Source organism: Humulus lupulus, chromosome 8, assembly GCF_963169125.1.
Source record: "Humulus lupulus chromosome 8, drHumLupu1.1, whole genome shotgun sequence".
NCBI classification, from domain to species: domain Eukaryota; kingdom Viridiplantae; phylum Streptophyta; class Magnoliopsida; order Rosales; family Cannabaceae; genus Humulus; species Humulus lupulus.
In genome coordinates this window covers 47608517-47627453 of record NC_084800.1, presented here as the reverse complement: position 1 = coordinate 47627453, position 18937 = coordinate 47608517, and the positions used below count along the sequence as shown (strand labels likewise).

Here is an 18937-nt window from a genome sequence, read left to right as displayed (position 1 = left end):
CAGAGTGTAATGGTAAAAGCTTTAAAAGAATAAGGCAGCTTACAGTTAGGGTCATGCTCATTGAAGAGTCCATAACGTCAACCGGGCTCATTGTCTCGATAGTCCGGAGTTCCTTCTCGGTGAACTTATAGATATGGCTAACGGCGTAGTTCGCCGATTCGTACACCGTTCCCCGGAAGGCCTCTGGGATCTTCTCCAGGTCCTAGGGATTGACCGGGATGTGTACATCGGAGGCCACCACAGACGGAGTCCCGATCTCCATTCCTACGTCCTGGGTGGCAGACGGAGCTCGCTGAGGCGGTGGAGGCATTTGTCCTGCTCCGGCAGCAAGAAGGATCGCCCCCGCGACCTGGGCTGACGGGGTTTTCTCCTTCTCCTTTGCCGGGGATTTGGTGGAGACCCCAGCAGTGCTCTTGGAACCCTGGAGCCTTTTCTGTCTTGGCCCGGCTGAGGGGTTCCCCCCGAAGACCACGCCCCGCAAGCTATCTTCGGGCTGAGACATCTCTTCTGTCAAACAAAAAACATGGTTATTACAAGTTAGCAATCATACGGAGATAAAGACAAAGGGTTAACGCTAAAAAGTATACGAATACTAAGGGAGCCCTACCCCCCGAGCTGGAAGAGCCTAAGACGATTATTTCCCGAAGTGGCGCAAGTTCTGGGTCCGGTTCTGACTCGGGGCTAGATTCTTCTACATACTGCCTAAGCCCCGGAGCATAGATACCCCTCTGGAGTGATGGCCATGTGGGTAGGTTGGTCCCATACTCCTCGAATAAGATCGACCTAAAGGCTAGGGTATTATCTGCTACTACGGTACCCCTAGGCCGGCTCTCTTGGTGATCCAGCATGAGTCGGTCGACACAATGGAGCAGAAGTGTGTTCAGGTCCGGATTGCTCTTGTGACGATGGACGAGCTGCCTAGGATTGAACCTAGCCAGCCGGGGGTCCGCAGCGGCCCTATCTAGACTCCTAAACAAGTAAGGGTTACCTTGGCCAGAAGGACCCACGGCTGCTCCGGATTGGATCCTCTCCTCGCCCGTCCTCTGGGCGACCTCCAAAGTCCTCTTCCTGCTCCTCACAAGCGAAAATTCGTTGCCCTCGTCCTCCTCGTCTTCATCTTCCGCGACCTCCTCCACGTTGATAGGTCTGGTGTCCCGAGCTGGAGGCGGCCCTCGGGGCCTCTTTAGGTTCAGTGTTTGGTTCGGAAAAATCAATTTGCAGGCCACCATCGTCTCGTCCGTCACGAGCACGCGATAATCCTTCTCACTGGGGGGAAAGCCCGCCAGTGTTTCATACTGTGCCCCGAGGGTCACAGATTTCTCTGTCCTCGCGAAGATGGTTGCGTAATGAGTTTAAGTCAGAAAGAGGTGCAGGAGGAGCTAAAGTGATATTTAAACACACGGGCTAGGGTCAGGGGGGACTTACGAGGACGAGTGAAGTAGTGGTGCTCGCAGTTCCGGAACCCAGTTGACATGAAGAACTGGTCCTTGAAATCATTAGGGTGGCTGGGTAGCTAGATGACCGCCGCCGTGTTGGGAAAATGGGTTAAATAATAAAACCCGTCGTCTTGCCCCCGCTGGTCCGGGCTGGCTTTGAGACAAAAGAAATATAAAATATCTGCAAGAGTGGGGACCTCCCACTCATGCTTATGGAATAAGTACCTCAACCTTGCCAGCAGACGGTAGGAGTTGGGGGGGAGCTGAAATGGGGCCAACCCCACGAAGTTCAAGAAATCCGCAAAGTACTAATCCAGGGGAAGGAAGGCCCCTGCCTTAAAGTGTTCTCCGCTCCAGGCCGCGAACGATTCGTCGAGCGACGCGCAGCTCCGCTCGCCATCCGAGGCAGGTCGGGCAATAATGGAGGCTTTCCCCAGCGCGATGTTGTGAGTAAGGAAGAGTTTGTTAATCTTCGTCTGATTGGTTATCTTTGAGACGATTCTCTCTGCCTCAAAGAATGCGTCGGGGGCCACCTCGACCTCCTTCTCCACTACCGGCCCGAAACGGGGGATCGGGGAGCTGGGCATCGCCGCTTTCCCTTTCTCCTACTGGGAGGCCGAGCTTCCAACGTTCTTCTGAGGGAGATTCCTTTTTGGAGCCATCTGGTCGCCTAACGAACAAAAGAAAACACTTTAGAAAAGGCGACCCAAGCAGGAGGAAGAAGCAATTATTATTTGCACGAGCTAAGGTAAGCCTAGCTCGTGGAGAGTGGAACCACGCGATTCAATGAACACGCGCGTATACTCCCAACAGATCCCAGATTACTTGGAATTCGTGTGTCAGGGGATTCAGAATAGAATTTTCCTTGGGGGGAAAGTTTCAATAGGCAAAAAATTACAAAACCGCTTATGAGGCGTGTTCCCTAAGCTACCCGGTTTTGCACCCAAAATTCCCAAAACTCCTACCCATAAATTTTCCCCAGAAAAAGTATCCTGAAACCCATGCTCTAAAGCGATTTCCTACAGCAAATATACCCTAACCTAAAAAGGGGTTGTCACCCTCCATATCCACAAAACCCAGAAAACCCTTGCATGCGGCTACAGTGAAATTTTTTACCTAAGCTACAGTAGCATGTTTCCAAAGTACACAGGGTCAGGAAACTTACTGTGTATGACTGGGAGGTAGATGAGAGTGTTGCGTTGGTAGGAGCTTCGTCGGTGTAGTAGCTTCCAAAGCTTCGGAGAAATCCGTGCGCCTAAGCTTCTTGAACGGTGAAAATGGCAGCAACAGTTTCGAATGAGGAAAAGGGTTTCGTTCTTCTGGGGTATGGAGAGGAAAGAAGAAAAGAGATTTGGAAAATTTCGGATGAAGGGGTGGCCCGTGCGTAGGGTGGCCACCCCCTTTTTATATGCATGAAGGATCACGTGTAGAAGGCTCTTGGATGGCCCTGATGAGGGATCCGAGGCCTTCCGCTCGGAATACGAAACGACGGCTGGGCATAGGCAAGGCCATTAAATGCGGGTCTCGTAAGACGTACCGTCACCACCCACGAGGTGCCACGTATCAGGCGCCTACGTAAAGAGTGGAATGCGAAGAGTTGTGGGGAAGTCTAAAAGCCCCTACTATGGTCTTATATACGACGTCATATACCACGAGCAGGAGCTTGGGGGGCAGATGTACGCCCTGATTTTCCCACGGGCTGATTAGCAGGCCGAGCTTCGGACTAATCATGGCTAGTCCATAAGCATCCCCCAGGTCGGAGCTCCTGTCTTGAGGTCGTACCCCCCTTAGCTCGAGGAATCCTCAAGGACTCGCCAAGACTCCCAAGACTGGAGCAAGGAATCGGAAGGCCGAAGGTCGGGTCAGATGCACAGCTCGTGGTACGAGCTGGATATGGAGGCTAGGACCCCTTTGTAAAGTCAACACTCGCAAGGTAAACGTGCATATATCTGACATCACGTGTTCGATATCTCCCTGACTTCTCAGACACGCTGCAGGAATGTAACGCCCTGGTTACCCCAGAACAGTTACGGTGAACGGTGAACCAGAAATTTGACCCGCTACCCGAGTCCTTTGGTTAAAAACGTGATCTAAGTGTTATTATCAAGTTAAGGTGAAAACCAGTAAAAAGGAAATGGTACATTTCATTAAGTAAATAAACTGCTCATGAGCCTTTCAAAATGTTTACAAGTAGTTCGTAATACAAAAGAGTCGCTACAGTTCCAAATTTACAATCCCCGCCGACCTAAGCGGCAAAAATAGGGTAAACCCCTAGTCCCTCTGAGAACTCCTTGACAGTGGCGGTCAAGCGGCCCTGTATGTACACGACAACATCGCCCAAGCTCCCTTCTCAGGGCTGGTCAAGCTTTTCCTTTCCTTTACCTGCACCACATAGCACCCATGAGCCAAAGCCCAGCAAGAAAACACAATAAAGCATGATATAATATCAACAACGATCATAATAACCCTTCAGGGCTATCAGTCCAGCAAATAGGTGACAATAGCCAAAAGTCACAATAATGAGCATCGCTCCCTCTAGCCATGTGACGATAGAGTCACCAGGGCTTAACTGATAAGTGATTCTTTCATAAGCTTGTTTAGGACAGGTGCATGGTGATTGGCCACCAACATAACCTTCCTCACGACTCTAGAGTCGAAACTATGGACAACGTCCCTTAGCCACGTGACAAACGGTCACCGAGGTCATATACCTTGGCTATAGTCTTCTGGTCGTAGACCAGGCAAGCGCTTATAAGTTCTTCGACCTTAGGGTCGGTCCCGCATTAATGCCATAGAGCCACTCAATGCGTGATCATCGACTTTAGAGTCGGTCCCTGACTAGTCAGTGTCTTAAACAGGTAATTAGCATTCATTAGCATTTAATATGCAATCCATGTTCACATATATCAACCAACATGCCTCAATATCAAACCATGCATGTCATATACCTGTACAGGGTGCAACTGTATCCATACACTGTTTTCTTACCTCAAGTTCGAGCGAGAAGTATGATAAAGACGACCCCTGAGAACGATCGATCTTTTAGTTCCTTAGCGGTTACCTAATCACAACCAATTATAACCTCCATTAATGAGTATCCACAATAATAGGGTCTTAACCTAAGCACCACCCTCGGGACCTCGAAACATGCCCACACGGTGAGTAGATTCGATCCCGGGCCTTAAGGATTGAAACCCCAAGTCAAAAACCCTTAAAAACACTCAAAACGGGGTTTGGAAGGAGCAGGGTAGCGCTACAGCGCTCAACCCCTAGCGCCACAGCACTCTACACAGAACCTCCCAAGCGCCAAAAAGCCTCCTGAGGAGCGCTATAGCGCCCTAGGGTGGGCGCTGTAGCGCTACCTCCAGGCCCAAACACCCCTGAACCGACCTTCTTCAACTTCTTCGATTCTAACTCGATTTCCAAGCTTCCAAAGCCTATTCTTAATGCCAAATAAACCCAAAAACCATCCCAACACACCCCAAACATCACAAGCATGGGAACCCTAGCCAAAACTCCCATAAAAACCATGAATTCACCCTAGTAAACTCAGCTGCAAAACAAAACCAAAACAGAGCAAACCAGAGAAAACCATGGTTAGAAACTTACCCAAAGCTTGGCTTATGATGGTCTTCAATAGTGGAACACACTCCTAAACTCCCAAGGCTTGCTTCCTAAGCTTGAATCCTCAAAATTGGTTCAAAAACCACAAAGAACAGTGAGGAGAAAAAGGTACGGGAGAACTCTAAAGTATACTTTGTTTTTCCATCATTTTCTTCAGCCATCAAGAGTTATATCAATCCTAGGGGTGAAATGTCCATTTTACCCCTAGGTCAATTAATAGTTTCTAAAGGCTCCCAAGGGCATTTTTGGTACTTCCCTCCTATCTCGTTAATCGTAATTAACGCTCTCCAATTCCCGCTATTCTCAATAATCTCAAACACCAATAACTCACAATCTGTTACCCTTTATCTCCTGGTAACACTCTAATCATCAAAATCACCCCGAGACTCAACCCAAGTCCCGACACTTAATCCCGTTGTGACTAAACCGCTAATCAATATTCTACGATCGTCTCATGTCGAATAGCTCGAACAAACCCACATCATAATGTGGTCTCAACATATATCACTGACATGCATACAATTAACATTATGTTATAATATAATTCTCATAAACACGTATAAACACATTAAATGGCATAATTAAACAATTATGGCCTTCCCGGCCTACTAACCCGGTCGTTAACCATAATAGGGAATCCGGGGCATTACAAGGAACGTGCGTGTTCAGACACCCACGGCTGGGTTGGGCCGTGCGGCCCATTATCTCCTTACCTATCGATTTGACCATACTTATGTGTCAGGTTTAGGAATTAATCATGAATGTCACAGAGTGGATATGACAAATAAGAAGGTCACGGGATGACCTCCTTACCAACTTCCAGGTGCCTTCTCCTATAAATATGGAGACCCTGGGAGTTGATAAGGGTTGAAAAAAATAGTCTCTAGAGAGATATACTTTGTAACCAAATACCCAGAATATATCAATAATATTGACTAGTGGAGTAGAAGGATTTTAACCTTTGAACCACTCAAAAACGTGTCTTGAGTCACCTATTTCATTCACTAAGATCTTATATCTGTGACGGTTCTACATTCAGCACTAATCCCTTCCTCTCTTTCTCTTAATTACATGTTGGCGAAGAACCGCGTCAACAATCTTTAACATATATTGAAAATTAGGTATTTTTGCCGTAAAAATAAAAGATTAGGTATTTAAGTGTAATAACTGTGAAACATTGGGTATTTATGCCGCAAATACCCTCTAGAGTTAAACAACATAATTATAAAAACGACGTGGAACTTGAAAAACGACAATAAATTTAAGAAACGACAACTATTGAGTGAAATAGCTTAAATTGCAATTGGAAATTTGATTATTTATGCATTATAGAGTCTTAAATAAAAAATATACTATGCTATATACACATGACTATTTTATTCTATTATTCTCCTTATTTCCAAAAATGTCCCTAACATAAGTTGTTTTTCACTATTCTCTATTTTTCTCACCTTCTCTCCCCCCTCTTCTCCTTCTCCCCCGTGGATCACCACTCATTAACCTCTATTTTTTTCTTGGTTTTTCCATATCATTCTCTTTTTTTCTCTTAATTTTAGATATTCTAAAATTGACCATGTATATTATAAAATGGAAAAAAAGACACTATGGACTAATCTAGTTAATTTCTTTTTTATAACACCCAAATTATAAGGAATTAAATAGAATTTCCCTAAAAAAGATTAATTAGGAAGTTGGGGTTTGTAACCAATGCTGGCAAACTCAAATACATCACTTTCGACATATAAAGAAATTTCCAAGGCATAAAGGGTCTTCACTTCTTGCTTTCCTCCTTCATGGTCAAGGCAATAAAGAGGTGACTTTACATCACCTTACATATATTATATGTAAAGAAAAATTTGAAGTGTAGCTTCTCTTTTTTTCCCTCCATTTCCTCCCTCTCTTTCCCCTCCCTATTTTTTTTCTTAAAGTTATCCATAGATGATTAGTTTTTGATAATTTCAAACTTAAACCCACTAAAAGTTCAATTAAGACACCAATATATGTATTTCGAACAGACGTGTGCATGATTTTTTTGCTTTTCTTGTAATTTTTCGCGATTTTTTTAGATCTGTAACGTTAAAATTTGTAGAAAACTCAATATGCCTCAATGCACCTCGATGTACCTCGATGCCCAGATCGATCGGAAAATGACATGCCTTGATGAAATTCGACACACATCGATAGACCTCGATGAAATTCGACACACATCGATAGACCTCGATAAAACTCGATGTCATTAATTAAAAATGCATAACTTTTCACTCGAGTGTCGATTTGAGGTGATTTTTTTTATTTGGATATTTTTAGACATCTACATGTTTGAGATGTGTACATGCATATTTTGGAAGTTTAAAAGTTGAAAATATGCCCAACTTTGAAAATATTAGGGTATTGTTTTAAACTTTGGGGTGTTATCAAACTTTAAACTTCTCAAATGTGTATTTACACATCTCAAATATGTAGATCTCCAAAAAATACCCAAATTAAAAAAAGTTCACCTCAAACGGACACCCAAGTGAAAATTTATGCATTTTCAATTAATTATATCGAGCTTCATCGAGGTATATTGAGGTTTGTCGAGGTGAGGCCTTAAAATCATGAATTTCATGACAAAACTTGATGCACCATGATATACCTCAATACATCTCGATATACCTTGATGTCCAGCTCTATGAGTCCTTAAAAATGATGATTTTCATGAAAAAAAAAAGGACCTGCTTCATTAAAATTCAACACACCTCGATGAAATTCGATGCAATTCATAAAAATGTATAACTTTTCACTCGATGTCCCTTTGAGATTTTTTTTTTTTTTTTAATTTAGGTTTTTTTAGATCTACACGTTTGATATGTTTATATATACATATGAGAATTTTAAAGCTTGAAAACACCCCAAAGTTCAAAAAATACCCCAAGTTTTTTTAATTTTGGTATGTTTTTAAGCTTTCAACTTCCCAAATGTATATTTAAACATCTTAAACGTGTAGATCTCGAAAAAAAATACCCAAATTAAAAAAAAATCATCTCAAACGGACACTCAAGTGAAAAGTTATGCATGTTCAATGAATTGCTTCGAGGTCTGTCAAGGTGGCATCGAATTTCATCGAGGCAGATCATTTTTCACAAAAATCTTGATTTCTAAGGCCCCATCGAGCTGGGCATTGAGGTTCATCGAGGCGGCATCGAATTTCATCGAGGCATATCATTTTTTTCACAAAAATCTTGATTTTAAAGGCCCTATCGAGCTTGGAATCGAGATGCATCGAGTTTCTGAAACTTTCAGAGTTTCAGATCTGAAAAAAGTTGCGAAAAAAAAACCAAAAAATCATACACAAATTTGTTTGAAATGTATAGATTAGTGTTTTCACTAAAAGTTTTCTTAGTTTCATAAAAAAAAATGATGGTGTTAATGGAATAGGAGCTTCGAGGTGAGAGGAGATGGCATTAATAGATGTCTACCATCCGCATTAACAATAGAACTCTTCCTCATGGTGAAGAATGATGATTTTGAACATTTTTTCACAACAATGAATTGTAGCAATAGAACCCTTCCTCATGGTGAAGAATGATGATTTTGAACATTTTTTCACAACAATGAATTGTAGCTGCCGTAGGTAAAAGGAAAGAGAGAAGAGAGAAAGAAATGAGGAATATGGGAGGAGTATTTTGGAAAGAATGGCCAATAATAGCTTATTTATTTGATGTGTAAAATGATGTATTTTTTTTATTTAGCCCCCCACATAAGGCGTAAAAACTCAAATTTCTCAATGCAATAAACCACGTCACACTTGAAAAATGACATAATGATTTTTTTAAAAATTATTTATATATTAATTAAAAAAGATAATTTATAAGTAAATTAGGAATAATAAAATCATTCTAATTTAAAAAATATCTTCTAAAAAAACTTTTTAAATTAAAAAAGATCAGTGATTTTTTAATCCTAGAAGTAGCTTAAAATAAACTAGCAATGCTATATTAACACAATTTTTTGTACATTAGCACAATTTTTTTGTGATCTTTAAAAATTATTGTTTTAATTTTGGTGAAAATTTAAGGATCATTTTTGTTGATCTTTTGTAAATTGTATATTAAAAAAAAGCAAATCAATTAAATGTTAAAATTAAGAATTACGAGCTTCTTGTTATTATTGTGAAACTAATAACTGTGTGCAATTGTCCAAATAAAATCACTAATTTCTGCAGCAACTTAAAAAATACTGCCAACCTATGCAGTTAAACTCATCAAAATTGAGAAAGTAATCCAACAGCAAAAGGAACCAATCATCATAATGATGGTAACTGAGAGCTAACATTGGTCATCAAGAAAGCAATCCATTTTCACATCTGTAACATCAAGTTGTAGTATCTCTGCTCGACAACCAAGGATTGATCCAATGCTGCAACACATAAGAAAAAGGCATTTTTAACTAAAAATATTCTTGCCAACTAATGACCAGTAAAATCACATCACTATTTTAAGGTGATAAATAAATTTTGGTACCTGGGATGGGTACGCCCAAGATCTCCATGGACAAATTCCTTAATATATGTGCCAGCCTGTCACTCAAAGATATTATAAATGTAATTTGGAATATATATTTTTAACATTATTAAGAAACAGAGAGGAAGAGAAAGAAGAAAAAAAGGAAGTACTAAAAGATAAGAAGAGTAATCCATGGTAAATTGAAATCCTCTCCTTGCTTCCATCTCATTCTTATTATTGCACTCAGCTGTAAAAGAAAGAGGAAAAAAAATACCTGGGTGCATAGATGCAAAAGAAAATATTGAGAACTTCCAACAACCTTCTCCATTTTCATCCTACAATAAAATATAAATAGAAACGAAATCTCATAATATGTTAAAAAGAGATATGAATAATAGAATGACATATTGACATTTCACTAAATAATTGAAAAGGAACTAACCAATGTATTATCTTTTCACGTTCCAGTGGACTTCGGCGATGAAGCACTCTAATCGGAGTCTTTTGCATAACCTTCTGTGTGGGGCAAAAGAAAAAGAATGCGTGAGTACTAACTCTCTGATTGGATCTCGGGAAAAAAAAATTATTCACAAAGATTTCATTTTCTTTTGTTTGGATTTAAACAAAAAATTGAGAATTTTTTTTAAACATAGTAAAATTTTATAAAATTTAGGGCAATCATAAAGATACTCAAAAAAAAATTAAAAAAGATTTATGAAATTTATTTTCCTCAATAATTTTCAGATTAAGTTATAAAGGCAAAAGCACATTGTAAAAGTTAAGTTAATATAAATTTACACTCATGAATGTGTAGATTTAAGTTAGAAGCACATTGACAATTTTACTTTCTTTCAAGCAGTTCAGGGTAAAGAGAAAAGATTTGACTATGCAACAATGAAACATCAAGGTTTTAGCAGTCAATTATCAATATCAAGAATTCCTTTAGGAAAAATGGAGAAAGCGTGTTAGTTGTACAATCTAATGCAACGTGCAAAAATGGAAGAGACAAGTTAGATGAAAGCCTAAACAAGGCTTCATTGAAGGGTAAGAAAAGATTAACAGGCGAAAGAAAAAAAAATCAATAACATTGCAACATTTACAGCTCTTGAGCAATTGAGAGAAAGCAAAGCCAGATGAAGCTAAATTACTCACCATCTCCTTAAATGAAAATACAGACTGAAAGTCTTCATCCTTGAGTGGTCGAGAAATCCACACTAATGCAACATATTGCTTCTGTATTAAATAAATAATGAAAATAAAAAAAACTGATGATAATGGTGTATGGTTTATCCAAGAAAAAAAAGGCACAGTTAATCATGAGGTGAAATTTTGAGAACCTGCTTCTCTGACTCTCCCTCACGCATTAGGGTCCAAACTTGACTATCCACTGTTTTGAGATTTTTAACTCCAACCTACAATAACAATATTCTGATTAACAATGAATCAACTATTGAAAATGGAACAGCAACTATAAAGTCAACTTACCAATTTACTATCCGAGTGATTAATAAGTTTTTCTATGGATTTTACATCCTCTACACATGGTACATGGCGTGCATTTTGAATCTCAATCAGGAAAGGACGACCTGAACCCAACATCCTAACCTGAAAAGCACTTCAAACTTCAGAATTCCTTTTGCTTAATTCAGAAATTTCATTAAAAAAAAAAGTAGACGCACATCAATATCCTCTCTGCCAGCAGCATGAAACTTGTAGTTATCGCCTTGGCATACAGGAAGAATCTGGCTACCAATTAATTCCTGCAGAGAAGCATAGACTATCAAGTTTTACTCTGTTCCGCAATATAAAACATAAATAAATAAAAATTGAAACATCGTTGTCATTTCAAAGATAATATCACCTCAACAGAAGCATCTCCCATTCTTTCATCATCAATGATCCAGCGTGTTTGACTAACATTTCTGGAGTACTGAAAATATAATATAAATTATTAGTCATGTTAACTTCTTTCCTTCTATTTTCTTGCTTCCTTCATTGCCCCTTCACAAGGTCATGAATAGAGAGTAGCTCCAAAATGGTAAAGCACCCATTTTCTTTGTGATATTTTGTTTTCCACATAAAAAAATTATTTACATAGAACAAAGAGATTATGCATAGAAGTTTCAATTGTTCGGTAAGTGAATAGATTAAAATAAGCACATAATTAGTTGTTTATTTCATTGCATTAGTGACTTCACTATAGCCCACACTTGAATATCATCCAAGATAAAAATAAAACAAACCTTTAGGTATCTCCCACCAACGTATATAGGCATCCTGTTGCAGTGGAACACAAATTGGCAGGGTTCACTGATCTGGTTTAAAAACTAAAGCAGAATTAGTATCACAATGTATAGAGCCAGTAAAAAAAAATAAGAAACACAACCTAACAAACATAAACCACTTGGATAAGGATCATGTCCTGAAAGCAAGTTGATGATTGGAGCTAATTTTACTAAAAGGACACCAATAAATCATAACGGACGTGTTCACATATTAAAAAAATACAGCACAACATCACCATGTCCTGCAACATTACTCTGATCAGTCATCATAATCAGACCATGACTTTCTCCCACGATGTTTAAAACTCAATTTCTCATGGGGACCTACCCTACTTAAACATATACTAGAGTTTCTTATCTCCTAATAATTTAATTTGTAGGCCTAAGGACCATTTCAAAAGATAAATGTATAAATAGATAATAGTGGTAACAAAACAGTTGAAAATTGTTGTTGATATTATAAAAACTCATTTAAAATTATATTCAGAGAATTGACAAAAGGTAACCTTTTCTAGAAAGATGTTAACGTGTTCAGAAATTTGACTATCTTGAGAGGTCTCTAAGATTGCTACATCTGATGCAACATTACTAGAATCAGAACCTTTGACACCATCATTAAAAGTTTCCAGGCCACCACATGTGCTTATAACTGCAAAATCAAAAGAAAGAAAAAAGGGGATTCACTTGAACATTCAAAGTTGGTCTTCCAATTAATTTGAACATAAATTTCTATGCATAAATATCTTGGAAATCACGCTAGAATTTAGTTCAGACCAAACTAAGATCTCATGCACACAGTTTATAAAATTCAAAGTTGGTTTTCCAATAAATTGGACATAAATTTCTTGAAAATCGCACTTGAATTTAGGTTGGACCTATCTAAATTTTCATGCATATAATCAAGATTTAGTACAAACATATTACATTCAATAACAAATGCACTAATAATAATCATTACTAGATTTCGGAAAAGGCAAATTTGGGCAATAACAGAAGGTCTCGCTTCTTCTCAGAGTTTAATGAAAACATGAAAAAGTGAAATTACCAAATTTACATTATTATTTACTACAACGAGCGGCGATAAGGTCAATTAGTGTTAAAAAAAAGTTCACTCTTATGGTTCCTCCATATAAAATATGCTCGCTTGAATGAAGGTTATTTTGCAGTAAAAATTAAAGTCATTTCAACAAATGAATCCAAATAATCCAACTTAAAGAGTCAGTCTTCTAATGCAAATTTGTAATCATATACACTAGTTTCAATAAAGCAAATATACAAATTCATTTTAATGCAGCCAATATATTTTAAGACAAACAGTACATATTTGTACCGCATGTGTACAAAAATTATATTACTTACTTCATATGAATTATTGATAAAGTCATGCTTCAGCGTATTATTGAAAGAAAGAAAAAAATATTTAATAATCATCATCATGCCTGTTTTTCTTCTTTTGCAGTCAGCCTGGCTTTTCTCAACAAAATTCAAAATTGCCATTGACGCTTTAAGTTGGCTGTATGTCAAACGAATACGGAGAGAGCTCATATTGGATTTGCAATCCTGAAAAACTTCAAATTACAATACGTTTGAGTTGATACTCGAGGGAATTCATTAGACATTAATAATGTAATAATGGCCGTAACCTTGCTTCGAAGTTACACCCCCACACCATATGACCTAATAGCTACTAACACAGGAACTTACAAGCAGTTTTTCAAGTGGTTTCGTTATAGAAGCCTTCAAAGCATCCTTCACAGAAATGCAATCACTAAGTGCTTTCCTTTGAAACCACGACTCAGATCCATATTTTTCTTTAATATAAAACCTGATAAAAATTAGACAGAAAAAATATGATACATATCTTTATAAACTTAAATTAAGAGCTAAATAACATAATTTTTTTATATAAAAAACACTAAGAAAAAATAAAATTATCCATCAATTGGTCTGGTTGCAACGTTCTATAAAAAAAATAACAAAAAAAATACATCATGTAAAAAACACTTTCAACGGATATTGAAAAAAAAAAAAAAGTCATGTGCCTTGCAAAAAAAGAACTAGTAGAATGCAATACAAAACAAGTAATACCATATAGAACGATCATTTTCTTGGGTAACTGGTGGAATGGACACTTCAAGAGAAAAACCATCAGTTTGACTATAATCTTGCTTTACCAATTCCGCAATTGAGGCAACAAATTCATAAGCACTGTCCTTTCTCACCACAAACTTATTGTCATCACGGTAAGTGAACTGCAAGATGCCCAAACAAAGGCTACAAAGCAGCTGATTGACTTTGGGTCCCTTAGAAATAAGAGAACTGTTGGAGTCTTCATTTTCTTCCAAACCAGACTGAACATGTTTCTCAGAATCTGATAGATCTCCAAAAACTGAACTGAAAATCGAAGGAGACAACGGATTACAGTCGTACATATCCCCTCGAATTCCAAATAACCGCAAAATGCATTGGCTGCATACCTACATCAGAAAAGACAATAACAAGAATCAAATATAAAACCAAAGAGTATTGTTGTGGTACAAAGAAACGGATCAATAGATAGCCAAGGCCACTGTTAACGATAAAAAGGTAATGCATCTAAGATCATTAGTAAGAACAGATAAGCATAATGAATCAAATAAACCCTGATTTTAACAACAAAGGGAGAGAAAACAAATACCACTAATAAAAAGCAACGGAAACATAAGCATCATTGTACCAACCAATAAAACCTAAAAGCACACACAGAGAGAAAAATGCTATGATCAAGCCGACCATTAAGATAAAACATGTCGATAAGCATGATGACTCTATAAGCCCTAATGACAGAAAAAGAGAAACTAATGCCTGTCATCCAGAACCGCAGCGGAAACATAAGCAATTAAGCAGTTTTGTATGAATCCATAAAACCCTAAAGGCATTAATAAACCCTAAATTTCTGGTATTTCAAATTCATAAGACAACACAATGGACCAAATGCGGTTATGATCATCTCCAAGCAACCAACAAATTGCTGGTGTTTCAAATCCACTCGGTGATAAACTAAGCATAATGATTATACAAATCCCCAACTCTTATCATTCAAATCGCATACGAGCCGAGTCCACTAAACCCTATAAGCACTATTAAACCATAATTTACACAGGTATTTCAAAATCCATAAGACAACAATAGACCAAATGCGGTTATGATCATCTCGAGGCGACCAACAAATTTCCGCTATTTCAAATCCACTCTCAGTGATGAACTAATAATAGTGACTGTACAAAACTCTAACTCTATCATTCAAATCGCATGCGAGCCGAATCCATAAATAAAACCTTAAAACAAAACAAGTAAAGCGAAAGAGGTATAGAATAGGAGACAAACCCCAATGTACAACAACTCCTTTACAGCGTGGGAAGGAAGCTCTCGCAAAAGTTCGTGGAGATCGCCATTCTCGCATTCAGCCATTGTAGGAACTCCGAGTAGAGAGAGCTTCGTACCGTTACAGAGGAGGGTTTTATAGTAGGCGTTGGAATGGAGAGGAGGGAGTTGGGTTTGAACTTTGAAGAGTCGGATATTTATAGTTTATACCCACTCCTACCTCAGTCCTAAGGCCCGTGCTTCACTTGGCTTCTCACACACGCGACCTGTCCTCTTCTCCGAGTTTGTCGCCGTTACGAGCCTGTCCTCTTCGCAATATCGCAGATGCGTCGTCTCGCCAACCGGTCGTCCTCCTCGCCAAATCGCAAAAACGTCCCAGTACAAAGGAAGAAGAAAAACGGCGGTTTTCTTCGTGTTTTGCTTCTAATTCATTTTTTTAATTTTGGATTTATTTTAATTATGTTTATTATTATCTTTTTCAGCATTAATAATGTTTAAATTTAAGTTTACAGATTTTAATGAAGGTTTTTAAATTTTTACAAAAAATTAAATGGAATTTACTCATTTGGTGCAAAATATAATTTTGGTACCCTTTGTTTTAAAATAATGCTCATAAAATAATACTCATAGGTATTCTGTATTTCAAAAGGGAAATTTGAGTTTTAATGCAATAAGTGACACTCTGTTTGAAAAATACCTTATCCCTATAAGCCTCTCGTTTTGGTGCTACTAATGTCGTTACTACCCAAAATACCCCTGGCATAATTTTCTCAAACTCTCCGTATTCTCTCCCAAAATACTCGAACCAAGCAAACTTTGAAATCGATAGGCCTCGATTGAGTCCGTAGAACCCAACCTTTATTGTCTTCCACGACCACGAACAAGGGCTCCCAAAGGGTGACGATCGGAGAAGGGGAAGGAGAAAACGTCAAGCAAGCCGACCAAATTTTTAGGAAACAACCTCAAAGAAAGCGAAGGTGAGGGATTTCATTTTTAATCTGCAATATGTGTATGTGTCTAGTTTTTTTTATTGATTTTTGTTCATAGGATAGATCGGGGCTGGCAATGAAGAAATCTGAGTTTTTTTTGATATTTTCATGAAACTCGATAGGAATCGATAGGACTCGATAACTATAGGATGAGGAATGGATTAGACTGTGCCTCGATAGGAATCGATAGGCCTCGATGATACACGACTTTGGGAATTTTTAGAACCTACCTCGATAGGAATCGATAGGACTCGATGACACACGACTTTGGGAATTTTTAGAACGTACCTCGATAAGAATCGATAGGACTCGATAAGACTCGATGATACACTGCTTTGGGATTTTTAGGACCCTTCTCGATATGACTAGACTTTGGTTTTTTTGCCTTACCTCGATAGGCCTCGATAAGAGTCGATAGTAACCCGATTATATTATTCTTTCTGATTTTGGAATCCACCTTGATAGGCATCAATAAGACTCGATAGAACTCGATTGTTTCTGCCTCGATAGTAACTGCCTTACCAGATTGTTTTACATTTTTAACATTTTTTTTAACGTTTTTAACATTTTTTTTGTTTTTTTTCCAGATGCCTGACCTTATTGTGCCGTTGGAGAAACATTTTCCTGGCCGTGTCACTTATAGGGGTAGTGCCTACTTGGATACCCTTATAGAGCAGTTTAAGAGGCGTGGTCTTATTGAAAGGGCACATGCATGCCCGTTGGGACAGTTCTTTAAGGCAAAACCATTTAGTTTTTCTGGGGTTTTGCTGCATCAGCTAATGTTGCGTAAGGTAGAAAGTAAGAAGCCTGAAGAGGGTCAGTTCTACCTAGGCAACACTCTGTGTAGATTTGGTATTCCAGAGTTTGCCCTAGTTACCGGGCTAAATTTTTGGAAATCACCGTCCCCAGATGAATTGAAAGAGCATATTTCAAGTGATCGGATCATCCATGAATATTTTAATGGTGATTCAAAGGTTAGTTTTGGTCAGTTGGAAGATGCATTGAAGGCCTCCACAAACCCAGAAGATGCATTTAAGCTGGGTTTGTGCTATTTGATAGAGGGGGTACTGAATGCCCCAGAGAAGACAACAACGATATGGGGAGATTCCCTGAGGATGGTTGAGGATATTGATTACTTTTTCAAGTATCCTTGGGGGAAGTTGTCATTTAAGAAGGTTAGCAAAGGCCTTCAAAAGGACATGAAGAAGCAATTGAAACACTATGAGGAGAAGAAGAAAGAGGGGTCAAGCAAAAAACAGAAGGAGGCGAAGTATAGTTTCAATTGCTATGCACCCGCGCTTCTTTACTGGGCTTTTGAGGCCATGCCTTCTCTTGGGAGTAAGTTCGGTGAGAACAGTGGGAATCAGATTCCGAGGATGCTCAGCTGGGCTACGAAGACTGATATCACTATTTTGACAGCTCTGTTAGTTCCTATATTTGCCAATTGTCGAGTAAGTTCCATTTTTATCTTGTTAAATGTCACAAATTAATTGATTAACGATTTATTTTATTAAAGTTTTTCTGACACATGTTATTCAACCATGCAGTTAGTGGTATTTCCCATGCTGAAGCCACGTCCCGGTGAGGTAGTCTACTACAATAGCCTCCCAAAAGTTAATTCCAGGTTATTCCCTGAGTTGGAGGCTGGGACTGCAATGGATGAAGTAGTGGTACCTGAGAAGGAGGCAGAGAAGCTAGCATAAGTTGCAAAGGAAGCCTCCATTTTTTATGAGGATGTCCCGAGGGTTGAGGGCACTTCATAGGCCTGTGCAGCTTCATCTAGTCAGGTTGCCCAGCCTGATTATGAGCAATTGATGCAGAGGCTCAAGAGGGTTGAGGAGGGCCAGGCAATCTTACTACAGAATCAGACCACGATCATGGCTCAGTTGGCGCAGCTGCTTTCACTGGTCTCAGGTCGATCCACCAACGTAAAATCAGATACAGAGTCTGATATCTTGCCTGCAGACTACGAGCGCGGTGATCAACCCTCCACTCCACAGGCCCAGACATCTGTAGCTGCCAGTGATGCTGACAGTCCTAGTGTACGAGTACTGCAGCCCGAGGAGGCAGCTAGCCTTGAAGTTGTCAGGAAGAAATGCAGGCCCAAGCATTTTGATGACTTCACCGACTCAACAAAGAAGATCAGACTAGATAAACAGGGGCTAGTTGCTGAACCACTGAGGAAGTGTGACCCACAGCAGGAGAAGAGCTTCCATAAGTGGATCATCGGGAAGATCGACAATAAGAGAGACCGCAACGTGTATACTGGGACGCACGGTGTGGCATGGTTCTTACAGTTGCACACAGTCCAGACTTGGCTTTGGGATTCGGTATGTAAATTACATTCATGTTTTCAATTCAATCTTAAAATATATTGATGGTACTAACGAATTTTTATGTTTTTTTAGCATATTGATGCCGCTTTGCACATGCTACGCCGCCGACGCCACTTTTACCATGCTGCATTTCGGCAAGATGCTGCGATCATAAACACCACCTTCCCCCAGGTGTGCCTAGGTCATTGGAATCATTTCAGAGAGACCGGCACTAAGTATACATGGGACGACGATGTGCTGAGAATGTTGAAGGGCGATGATAATCAATTCCTTGTATCATGGCAAAATGTGAGTGAACTATATTTTGCCTTGCAGGTCGAGAAAGTCGCACATTGGATCACCATTGAAGTCTCCATTCCAACGTGGTGCATCAACGTTTATGATTCCAACCATAGCGTGCTCAGTCCCACTCTGATGGAG

At 39.2% G+C, this 18937-nt stretch overlaps 1 protein-coding gene across 2 annotated transcripts; it reads right to left on the bottom strand.

The window, feature by feature from the left end:
• Positions 1-9182: 9182 nt before the first annotated feature.
• LOC133797103 (uncharacterized) lies at positions 9183-15617 on the bottom strand. Of its 2 annotated transcripts, none has more exons than XM_062234906.1 (15): positions 15196-15617; positions 13918-14306; positions 13534-13654; positions 13269-13389; positions 12336-12478; positions 11788-11871; positions 11406-11474; positions 11224-11304; positions 11030-11149; positions 10882-10956; positions 10697-10777; positions 9987-10060; positions 9819-9879; positions 9563-9618; positions 9183-9458 (listed from the first exon to the last, which is right to left on the bottom strand). In XM_062234906.1, exons 1-15 carry the CDS (start codon positions 15277-15279, stop codon positions 9368-9370), a joined length of 1650 nt encoding a protein of 549 aa, XP_062090890.1. In that variant the 5' UTR covers positions 15280-15617; the 3' UTR covers positions 9183-9367. The 2 variants fall into 2 exon arrangements, with proteins under 2 accessions (XP_062090890.1, XP_062090891.1); XM_062234907.1 differs by having other exon boundaries at positions 11788-11859.
• Between the last annotated feature and the right edge of the window lie 3320 nt (positions 15618-18937).